Below are 12,361 nucleotides of genomic sequence, written 5' to 3'. Positions count from 1 at the left end.
GTATCCAGCGTTTCATGGGAAGAAAAGTAATCACAGAACTTCTGCTTAGTATGCTGAGAGCATAGAAGAGAGTAAGAGAGAGTGGCAGAGCAGAAGAAGAGCGAAAAGGGAAAGCACCACAGTGTCAATGAGATGAAAGCAAAAAAAAGATGTAAAAAGAGAGAGTGAGAAGAAGGCAGGAGGCCAGGGCTGGAGAAACTGATACGATTGCTGTAAATATAAAAAAAGAAACATGTATATACTGCGGTGGTGGGAGAGCAGAAGGCTACAAACACACCAGCCGGTGTGGTCGATACAAAACACAGACAACAGAGGAAGGAGGAGAGCAAGAAGGGACGGAAAGGTGGCAGGGACTGTAATCAGCACAGTGGAAAAGATATACAGCATGGAGAGAGATTAGACAGGGATCCAGCCATGTTTGAGTATTCCAGAGAGAGTCCGGTGCAGGTGTGTGTGTGGGTAGATGTGTGTGTGTGAGAGACTGCTGGGCGAGACTCAGTCATGCTTTTGCGTCAGACAGAAGCAAAGATGAGTCATAGAGGATTTAGCTCACCCCCACAGTGTGTGTGTGTGTGTGTGTGTGTGTGTGTGTGTGTATGTGTGGGGGGACTCTGGTGACGTCATTGGAGCTGCTGTTACACAATGAGGCTGACAGAGACAGAAGTGCTTCTGCAACATTTAAGGCTAAAGTGTGTGTGTGTGTGTGTGTGTGTTCTTGTATTTGATACATATTGAGTACACACAGAGGCCAATTAAGTTAGAGCCCCTGGATAAAAAGTGGGTGTGGTTAGCAACATAAGCCCCTCCCACACCCCCCTCCCAAAATGCTTTCTTTTTCAGCTGGTCTAGTTTCCATGGCTACGGCGGCTTCTCTGGGAGGCTGCTTTATTTTCGCTCCTTTTATGATGATTTCTTGAGACACTTTCTACAGACGCTTTCCTGAGCATCCTGGTCTGTAGCTGCAAGAATGCACTTTTGTGGAGTCGTGGAGGAACACCGGAGTGAGGGAGAGGGCAGCGGGGAAAGGGAGAAAGAACTGATGAGGAAACCTGGAATGCCCCCACAGCGATGGGAGGTCGGGTCTGCTGGGCTCTGTTTTCTTTTCCACAGCTGGTTAACACATACCGGAAAATCACAGCAGCTCAAGAGTGAAATAATCAAATATTAATATAAAACAACAACCCAAGGAAAAGCAGCCCGGATGAAGAACATCTTGTATTCAACGCTAGTGCGAGGTTGACTACTTCTAAAGTCCTTTTTTTTTAGCTATGGTTTAAATGTTCGATTTTCCAACTCGGTGCCTTATTGTCGAGTACTGCTGAACTGCTCGTAAAACACAGGATTTTGCTGAGAAATGCAAACAAAGTCCGGCAGCGAGACACCTTCAGGGTGAAACCAGGAGACCCCCGGTAACAGAAGAGATGCAGAGACAGAGCAGATATTCCTCCCTGGGCCTACGCCGTCTCCGTGACCGTGCACACTTTATTACATCGTTAAATAACCCGCTGACTAACAAAGAAAGGAGGGGAGTGTGCGAAGCAAACCATTAATAACGGGAATAAACCTGAGAGAGGACTGTCAGGCTGGAGCAGACGAGCAGAGGTCATCCGGTAGATTCATGTGTGGAGGAGAGGAAGTGCGACATAACGGAGAACAGCGTCATTGCAGCCGTTTTCTTTTCCCCTTAAACTTGATAAATTAAGCGCGTTCAGAGCTCCCATTTGCTGTTAGAGATGTGAAAACACAGTCCCTGGAGTCGCATTCCTCTTCTTCTTTCTGCTGGGTGCTGGACCGACAACTACATCTTATTAATAACCATTTAAATGTGTGTGTGAGTGATGAACGGCAAATGAAAACAACAATCAAACAGGCTCCCCGGGCTCATTTGGGCTTGATGAAATGACCAGGACGCTGTTTGCACGTGCCTGCGATTTCCTGTCTGCCGCTGCAAATTAAGGTCTTATTGAATAAAATTGTGTTGAATTAAACCTCACAGCAGATGTGCACGTTGAGCAGTTAGTCTCATTCTGACATTAAATTAAGAGGCTAACACTCACACAAATACGCTGGAGGTGCAACTGATTTTATTTGGGTGGGGGTGGGGGGGGGGGGTAGCAAAATTTCTTGTGAAACAGATTAATCTGTAGAAGTTATGTTAGATGTCCATTTATTGTGAAATGTAATTGTCCAACCAGCATAAATCATTTTCAGTGGAACTTTGAATGTATATATGAATATATGTGTGTATTAGAGTTACAATCTATTATGAGATTTAACAGTGCGTAGTGTAATACTAAGACCACGCTAAATTAATTTCTTTATGTGTTTGGGTGGTGTTCATAGGTCGGAGGTCACACGATGCTGCCCATTCGTTGGATGCCCCCTGAAAGCATCATGTACAGAAAGTTCACCACAGAGAGTGACGTTTGGAGTCTGGGAGTTGTTCTCTGGGAGATCTTCACCTATGGAAAACAGCCGTGGTACCAGCTCTCCAACAATGAGGTAAACTTCACGATTTCTTTTTTTTTACCAGTAGAATCCAATCAGCGTCATGCATCACACATTTGTAATTAGAGGATGTTTTAAGGTAAAGAATGTGAAAAAAAGTGTTAGTGACACTCTTGCAGATGATTGAAACTGATTTTGGCACCATTTATGGACTTTTTGGACACTTGGATTACAATCAAAGGTTTGAAACTCTGTCAGAAAGTTCAGTCAGGACCACAGTGCCTAATCAGGGAATTTACAGGCTGTCATTAAGAAACTGGACTCTTGTCAATTGGATTTCAGACTAAGGAAAAGCAGCACAGCACATATTTTTAACCGCAGTTCAAGTCCCAGTTCGTTCCAAGTATAAATGGAACAGACTCACTTCAATATTTACCTTTTATAGTAACCATGACTGTGATTTACAAGCTTGATCTGCTCTAAATACATATGACACACTTTGTAGTGTACAGAGATAGAGTGTATGTATATTAATGCGGATGTAATGTCCAACAAGAATGGGGCATTCCACCTTTTTGTAACTGGTTCAAGCATCCTCCCGACCTTCACTGTGTCCTTAAACGAGCGATTGAACCCTAAAGCTGGTGCACTGGTGAATCGGTCTCTCACTCCTGATGAGTATGCCGCGTCCTGTGACGGGGCCTCTTTGTCAGTGTGTGGATATGACTGTAAATGGGAGAACTTGTAATGTAGAGTGCTTTAAGTGGGCAAAATGGCCAGAAAGGCCTCATATAAATACACTCCATTTACTATTTAGTCCATTCGAGAAGCCCGCACATTAACCTCTGCCTCATTTCTGGGACATCGGCTATTATGCGACTGGCGTGTGAGCTGGTAAATGCAGCGCCGCTACATGACAAATGTATTATTCAACCAGCATTTGTGTCTTCCTGTCCTGATTGAACATTGGTTCCAACATTCTAAAATGTATTAGACAAATATGTATGATGAGACTCGGTTAAATAAATGACAAATCAATGGTTCTTCAAACTAGTTAATATAACACAACCCTCTGGGTCTTGACCTGTATTCCGGAACGGAAACCTACTCTTGAGGCTTTCAACCTTCACCTTAACCTCAGCGTACATACAGTGACCTCGACTCTGGTTACAGCTTTGAAAGATGCACCCCCACCCCCTCCTGCATTGCTGTGGTTGGATCCAAAGTGAACCTTTATCCCTCGCTATTTCCCCCTCCTTTCTTATGTTCATCTATTAAATCTGCTCAGTCACTGTTCGCACACCTTCTGACCAACATCTGACACTAGGATTGGAAGTCATTTAAATGATTAAATCCATTAAATCCATCCAATATAAAACCATTTCTTTTATTTACTAATTGGCAAATCGCTGTCAAAGACTAAAATATAAATGAGTGTTTAGAGTGTGTGGCTCAGTATATAAAGCAATAGAAAAACTGCAAAAAAGGGGGCAAAGAGCTGATGACAACAGTATTGTCTCTGAATCATAAAAGCACTAATAAATCTCAACGTGCATATCATTAAATGCCTTTAAATGGAGCGTGCATATATTTACACACAGAGCAGGAAAATGAGATCTGAACACACAAGTGATTACACGCTTAGAAAAGGTGAAAACATCTCCAGTGTCGTCACGTTGTGCAAATATATTCACATTTGATTTAATGTTGCGTTAAGCGACCTAATATCTTTTCTACCGCCCCCTGCAGGTGATCGAGTGTATAACCCAAGGCAGAGTGCTGCAGCGCCCCAGGACCTGCCCCAAAGAGGTGTACGACCTGATGCTGGGCTGCTGGCAGAGAGAGCCGCACATGAGACTCAACATCAAAGAGATCCACGGTCTGCTGCTCAATCTGGCCAAGGCCTCACCTGTATACCTGGATATATTGGGCTGAACCCAGTAGGAGGCTGGAACGCGGCTCAATGTGTGTGTGTGTGTGTATGTGTGTGTGTGGGGTGCACATGGTGACAAAAAGGTACCGCAGAAGCTACTTTCAAACTCTAAAAGGCAATCAAAAAAAATCCCCAATCGCCTCATTCCCCTCCATCTTGCCAATTTCCTCTCTTTTGTGTATCCCTCCCCTCTCCTTCCTTCCTCCCTCGCCGGAGACGCATTTACCCAGAGTAATTTAACTTTGGAGGGTTTCTTTTCAAAATGGCATAAGCCAAGCATAGCCGGACTGATCGAACCCGATTAACGAGACTTTTAATTCAGTGACTCTTCTCCTCGCTGCAGCCCGGACAGCAGGACTCGTGCAAGCGTACGGAACTGTTGATCCGGGGCAGCTTTTGTCAACCCGCCGCATGTAAATACGAGACTGTACGATAGTGAGACATTTTTGAGGAAGACACTGTGTTACCCGCTCTGGCCTTGTCTGTCCCTGGTCCGTCTCTCCAAACAGGATCCTGCGGAGGAGACTGTACGTAACACACTGGTACGCAAAAAAGTTTTTAAAAAAGCAGAGTGGAAGAGAATTAGGGGGAAACAGTGGACAGTCTGGGTATCAGATGGTAGTTTTGCTGATGTAAAAGAGCAACAACCCAGTGCCTGCTGAAGCTGAACTGATATATACATAAAAAAAAAAAACTTCAGGAAGTCTGAGGTATATCGTAACTGCGAATGCTGAATACAATAAATGTATTTAAAAAAAAACAACTTACAACTGACCTATCAGGCACTGATCTACAAAATCTCCTCACGCAAGAGGACGTATGATTATGAGAATATGCACTCATCCTTTTTCGTCTCGTGCACGTGTTGCTCAGGCCCGGACGCAGCGGCACACATCACACGGTAACGCGATGACCCCTCCGAGCCACAGACGCTTCGCCCGCCATGCGGCGCGCTCGTGTCGGAGGTCAATTGATCCGCTTCTCCGCAGCTGCCCGACACCGGCCGGGTGTTGGCGAGGAGGGAGCGCGATGGCCGCCCGCGGGAGGCTGGGTTTGGGTGGTCAGATGTGCGGGCGCTGGTGCTGCAGAAGGTGTGGTTCGTTTGGTAAACCCATATTAAATCACCAAGGCTCTCAGCACTCAGACATCCTTGAAAACCACATCTGTGCTCGACACACACGCTGTGTACCTTATCCTGTCAGCCCGTCATCTCCACACACACACTACAAAAGACACTCAAAACGGGCTGAGAAGGAAATTGAATTGTGCATGTTTTATTATTTGAGCGGTGCAGTGCTTTAGCCAGGCCCCGGCCACTGTAATGGTGTAATGTATATTTCATTACGGCCTAATGGGCTCCATTAGCGCAGTCTCCTCGCAGACATTCAAGACTTATTGTTTTAGGGCTAAGGCAGGGAAAAAAGATGGAGGAAGAGGAGAGAAGGAGGACAAGGAAGCAGGGAGAGGAACGACCTGGGATGAGAAGCGGCAGAGGTTAGAATAAAAGGGAAAGTAATAATGCATGGGAGGAAATAGAGAGCTCGGGACCCAGGCGGTGGAGAAGCGAAGGTGAGGGCAGTCGTTGGCGACAGAGGAGATGGTGGAGCGAGGAACGGAGAAGGGAAGGAGGGAGAGAAACTGTGAATGTCCTCGGGGAGAATGTGAAAGTGGGCATCCATCATTGCTGTGGCCCGGAGCTGTTCTGCCAGCAACAACTTCACATTCCCATCACATTCTTACGGCCGGGCCTCAAATGTGCACGCAGACACTCCTTACCGGCAATCCAGCAACAGCTCGCACTGAAAATAAACTCAATCATGTACCAGGCTCCCCTTTATTGAGAACCACTTCACTCAGACTACCGCTCACACGTCTGGCCAAACACACTGTCTGTATATACAACCGCTGATGTCCGTACATGGAAATACATCCAAGGGAGTGATTTACTCCTCAGACATGTCAAAAAGAAAAGAGTCATTATTCACTGCAGGCCGTTAAAACTGGGCATAAAACCGCAGCACTTGATGGAATCGATGTTTGTGATTTTTGACACGGTTGATTTGATTGATTTATTGTATTATTTATAATTTAATAAGCATTTTGTACATTTTCTTTCTATATCCAAGGGTTGCCTTTTGCAACAGCCTACTGACTGGATTTGATCACCGGCCTAATTGATTACGTTGAAGCAAAAATGTAGATAGTGTCGGGTGTTTCTGTATTTTTATGTCAGGTCCCCTCTTGACGGCCTACCAAGCCTGCACCTGTATGTGCAGCGTGCTGTACAACAGGCGCGTGCCCTTACCTGCATTTGTATATCGAACTTGGGGTATTTGCCGCCTGTCCTGATGGGTTGGAGACTGCACAGATGCTGTAGCTGTAGGCTAACACAATCCTCAGAATCCAGAGCGCGTCTCGCCACACAATAACTCTGTTAAAAGCAGGCAATTAAGGGCCGTAGCGCTTAAAAACACCACTGATGTCAACAGAAACCATTGTTGGAGTGTCCCATCTGACCGCACTGGGGGCGTGGCACCCAACCGACCCGTGTGTAGCGAGGATTCCTGAACTTGGTGCTCTGGTGGCTCTGAATGGAGATCAGCTGAAACGCTTCAGAACAAAGATCCTGGATCAAATAAAGGTGGAAAAAATGAACTGCTGTATAAATGGACACCTCAGAAAAGGAGGGGCTGACAATCACAGATTTCTCTCTTTCTCTCTCTTCTACAAGTGACCTACTGTAAATAGACCAGTCAACCAACTTTCTTCTTCTATGCTGCCTATAATGTATGTAAGTGATAGTCCTAAACTTTGGTCTCTACAAAGTGCTACCTTTTCTGTTTTTTGTTTTTTTTTGTAAAATCTAATTATGATGACGAACAAAAATACATGTAAAAATGGGAGTGAGGTGCTGAAAGGCTGCTGTGTCCGAGGCTGTCGGTATTTGGCCTGTGTTTATTTTGTTTGTCTCCGAAGCAGAGGGCATAGACGGAAGACAGAAAGCAGCCCCCGGAAGGCCGATCAGTGTCATTGCCCCTCTTCCTAACGTGTTTTTTTTTTTGGGGGGGGGGGATTTAGACTTTAGCCAATTCCTTGTTGAAATGGAATGAGATTCAGCAGAGAAATCACGGACTGATCTGTTGCTGCTGTTCGCCGATACTCGATTAAAGGTCTTACCCTTAAAGGTCTTACCCGGTCGCGATTGGACTGAGGTTGGCATCATGGCAGCTAAGTTTTATGGAATCGCTCCATTTCTGTGTTCAAGTATCAGAAAAATGGGATGTCAGCTCCACGTAGCTTCCCACTGAAGTGCTGGTGTGTCAGCAATACGGACAGTTTTGATTTGTCTGTCATCTCATTGAGTCTGGCCAAAAACATCTTACTCAAAGAAAACACACCCTGCATACTTCAGTTTTGTTTGGATGCGCTCAAATCACAGTCCAACAAAAGTTTTACATCCTTGGCCTGAACTGAGATACGCAACACGCTCTTTCTGCTTATACCTGCTCTTCTAATATAAGACCCTTCTATACTGCAAAGCACATCAAAGGAATCGAAAACTGGAACTGAGGCGATCAAACTGATTTGGCAGACAGGTTCTGAATTAGCACAGTATGCAGACACACGCTTTATGGAATGTCATATATGGTTGCAACTGATCATAATTAATGATAACGATGATATGATGTTTATCTCTGAATGGGGACCAGTCTGTCGTGATACAATGTAATTAATAAAAAGTGTTAATGTCACTGCAAAATGATTACTAAACTGCTGTATTGTGAGGTCTGTGAGTGTGTGTTTGCACTTGTACATGCTACTTATTGAGGACCAAAATCAGGGTCAAGACTCAGGATTGGGTCCAGGTTGAGTCTATGAAAGTCTCCACAAAGAGAGCAGAATAATGGTAGTGTGCGTGTCTGTGTGTGTTTTGGGAGGTTTGGGAGGTTTGCTCCCAGCGGTGGGAGAGGAACGGGAAAATACGTTAGATCGAATTCGCAGCAGAGCTGCAGTTTGTCCCCGTTTCATTACTTTCAATATAAACGGAACGTGTTTGGGGAAGAAAAAGGCCCACGCTCTGTCTGCAGATTAAGGCGTAGGACGTGGGTTTTTGTTGGGAATTGCACAAGCAAATTGAACATGAGTGAGTGTCGAAATCCCTGATGCAATTAGGCAACAGCTGAGTTAATATGTTCTTTACAGAGAGTTCCGTCTATCGTTTAATTTAAAAAAAAAACAGCTTTAGAACGGAAATAGGAATTACCTAAAGCGGCAGAAAATTCCTGTCTGTGCGTGTGAGGACGGCAAAGTGGCCCCAGTGTGCCGTTAGTGTGCTCGCCCTGCATGTGTGTGAGAGGCAATAAAGTCAGCACAGTGTCTCCTCGGCGTGTAGTGGAGAATTCCTACACTCAGCACTTCATCCTCATAATTACACTTTTAATCATCACACAGCTTAGGAGGACGAGGAAGGCTGGAAAAGATAATCTGCCGTGAGGAAAACAGACCCCAGTGCTCATGACTGAAGGGCATCTCGTGGGCAGAGCCGCAGCTCGGCTCCACCTAAACATCGCACCGCATCCCTGCCTCAGGGCAGCGATTTTATACTTTACACCTCATTTAATGCAAGACTAATCCCAAGTATTCGAGTGAGGTAAACAAGTATTGTAGATGAGGCAGACGATTGCAGATTTGTTTTTTACTGTCTGAGAACAACGGGTCAATTAAGGCTAAAGAACGGGAACAGCAAGTCTCTAAATGGTGACATTCGGTCAGGTTAAACCCCTTTTCTACGCGCGGAAGCTGTAAAACAACGCCGACCTGCTGATTATCTCCAGGGTCGAGAAGGAGGATGTTCTAGCCAGCCTGAGCCGAGAGTTGGCTCGCTGTGTCAGGTGAAGGTCGCTTATCATTACCATCATTTCCCACAGCGATCAAGTCAGGTGTCACCGTACCCAGATAGGGTACGGCTGTGGGCCGCTTCAGGCAGCCATCCAGCACTGTGGGCATCCTTAAGGCCCGGCCAAAACAGATGTGAACATGAACTGGCCCTTGTAGTAAATGCAACATTTGGCCCAGATATCACAGAATAAATATGGCCCATCGTTTGACAAGGTCCACATATGGTTCAGCAGATGTGGCCCACCTATGGTGAAACGTATTTGGGCCAGAATGGGGGAAAATACGCTACGTTAGCATCCATTAATGTGGATGTGAGCCTAAAGAGGCCCACTTTTAACATGCTGGGGTCCACACACTGTGGAGCACAAATGTGCCAGAATAAGTTAAGACAAAATAAGTAGATATTTGTTATTTGGATCCACGATGGGTAAACTATATCTGCTGTTTTATTTCCTTTCCATGGGGTTTAATCACTTCAAGTTGTAGTCTTCCAAATCACCGCATCTTTTTGAGTGCAACATATTGAAATTGATGACAGGGAGCAGAGAGAAGAGAGCGTGCTCTTTGAGGACTCTTTGAGGACAGTCCAGGAGTGAACACAAGACAGGCTTATAACCAAAACATGCACAAATGAATTTAACTGTCTGTGAGAAACATAAAGCTGTCATTACTGGAACTCCCTTCACATATTGTTTTGTCAGGTTGCTCGTGTTGCAAGTTTTCTACAAGGTTAAAGTGATCAGTACAGTTTCACCAAGATACAACAGAACAAACAAACAGGTTAAATACTAATATGCTCTCCAGTTGTCCCTCTGGGTCCTTCCTTCCTCCTACAGTCCACAGAGATGGATTTGGCGGACCGCTGAATTTTATTAATTAAGCAGCTGCGATACATTTTCTTGTTTTCTTGCTTCACATCTGAAATTTTTGCACTGAAATGACTGGAAATAAAACCCTTCCAGTGGAACATCATCTAAACCTGTGAGGCAAATACCATGTCTCTGCACCCTTTGGCAGTAAACCAAGGTGCAGGGGTTAGCTTCACTAACAAGCAGGCTGTACACCAAGGCCACTGTCGTGCCTTCGCTAACACACCCTCTCTTTCCTTTGATACCGTGTAATTATCAGTAACCTCATCGCAAATGATGTCAGTGTAGCAGGAAGAGCCACTCGTGCTCGGGGGAAACGTGTCATTAATACAGAAATGTTGGCCAAGACGAAAAGAACAATCCAGCTGCTTCGTAATGTCATGGGCCAATTACTGATTTGTGGAGTAGGGCTGGCAGGTGGCTATTAGTCAGAAATCCCTCCCTGCTGCACCTGTGTGGTAACGTCACCACCACCACCGGTGGCGGAGGGGGTGACTGGGCTGCTCTCCAAAGTGAGGGCAGCGCGTGAGAGATGCTGGCATCTCAACACAACATTAACCCCAAAAGAATTAAAGTTCACTGGAAAATGTGGAATCTTTGTTATTATTATGTCATCAATCACTCCGCTCTGATCTATTTTCTGCCAACCAGTGAGGCCACACACACACACACACACACACACACAATTTAGGCCTCTATTAAACCTCTATTATTAGGACAAATCTGGAGAACATGGAGTAAACCCAGAAAGACAGCAGAAGAACATGCATGGATGGGACTGAACCCTTAACCTTCTGTCTATGGGGCATCTGTTAACTGCCCCGTGTCTCTCTGCAGGCACCACTGTGCCACTCATACCTGTGTTGGATCAATATTAAATTAAAGAAAAAGGCTGGGCCCAGGAGGACACCAGTGTCACATGCACATCAATGCTCTAAACTCAACCACATAATGCTTTATGTTTGAGTTTAACTTATTTAGTGCTGAAGCGTCATACCCTGAAAAATTCTGGTGTGGTGATCAGGTGACAGCCATGTGACTGGGACAGGAAGCTACTACTCTTAGGAAGCTACTATTAGGAAGCTAATACAATGGTTTCACCCATTTACACAAGTTAAGGAATGAGTTTATTTTAAAAAGGTTGTTTTTTTTACACCAAACTTTGAACAGTTTCAGGGATTTATTATCATGGCTTGTATCACAATAGAGCCCTTTTGACCGTAATTCTTACTGAAATTAATACAAACAAATGAGATGAAATGCAAATTTCTGTTATACAGCTGTAAAAACATGTTTGCTTATTTCGAATTATGAATATCACTTAAGGCCAAAGTAACACAGATCTTTTTTTTTTAAAAGGAGTGTTATTTAAACAAACATTATAAATATTCACTATGGTCCATTTTGGCTTTGGTAGGGACCCAATAATGGGGCCTGGGCTGCTATGGACAAAGTCCACACTGGTTCAATTGTGCAGAAAAAGGACTTATTTTTCTGTCCTGTTACCTGATCGAACCAGATATTCACTAATAGAATCATGGTACAAAAAAACCACAAAATGTAATGATGTTGGTGGGTTTAAATAAAAGCATAACTCCGAGAACAAGAACTCCAAGAGCATAACTCAATGGAAAACAAATGTCTCCCATGCCAGTGCTGATGTACATCTACCTGCCTTTATAACTGCTGCGAGATGTATTTATGTTGGAACGGGGGCCCTTACATTAGTGGCTCAGGCTGCTATCAGTGACGGTGCTGTCTCAGTTACCGGAGCATGCAGCAGTGCTTTACCAATTAAACTTTGCTGAAGCTGCATAAAGATTTTCTTTTCAGGTCCTTGGTTATGCTGATTTATTATTTCAGGCAAATGCATGAGGTGTTTGGAAAATGACTGAGTGCAGTGGCTGATTTGAACTAATAACGAAAGAGAAGGCTGAAAAAACATGATTAAAATCAACACCTCAGCCAAACCCTCGAGTGAAATTCACTGAAAATGAACGGGGGGAAAAAAAAGGGCTCTTTCCCGGAGGACAGCGTCAAATGTTAAACTGAAGGAGAAAACAGGAGAGCGGGAGAGTCATTCCTCATCTGGCGCCTCCTCCTGCTCCTGCAAGAGTTTCATGTTCCGATGAAACGGAACAGCCAGTGGCTTTATCAAGATTTATGAGCGAAATCATCATTGGAAATATAAGACACTCGCCGGGGCGCGGGG

At 44.7% G+C, this 12,361-nt stretch overlaps 1 protein-coding gene across 3 annotated transcripts in view; it reads left to right on the top strand.

Moving 5' to 3' along the window:
- The window catches only part of ntrk2a (neurotrophic tyrosine kinase, receptor, type 2a), a 43,156-nt gene extending 35,004 nt beyond the window's left edge, over window positions 1–8,152 (top strand). For all 3 annotated transcript variants that reach the window (XM_057032409.1, XM_057032408.1, XM_057032407.1), the window contains 2 exons: window positions 2,344–2,502; window positions 4,198–8,152. In XM_057032409.1, the coding sequence (XP_056888389.1) occupies window positions 2,344–2,502; window positions 4,198–4,383 (345 nt within the window). In that variant the 3' untranslated portion in view covers window positions 4,384–8,152. The remainder of the gene's footprint in view (window positions 1–2,343; window positions 2,503–4,197) is intronic.
- The last annotated feature ends 4,209 nt before the right edge of the window (window positions 8,153–12,361 follow it).

Source organism: Takifugu flavidus, chromosome 5 (assembly GCF_003711565.1).
Source record: "Takifugu flavidus isolate HTHZ2018 chromosome 5, ASM371156v2, whole genome shotgun sequence".
Classification (NCBI taxonomy): Eukaryota; Metazoa; Chordata; class Actinopteri; order Tetraodontiformes; family Tetraodontidae; genus Takifugu; species Takifugu flavidus.
Note: the sequence above shows the minus strand (reverse complement) of the source record. Positions and strands in the feature narration are given on the sequence as shown.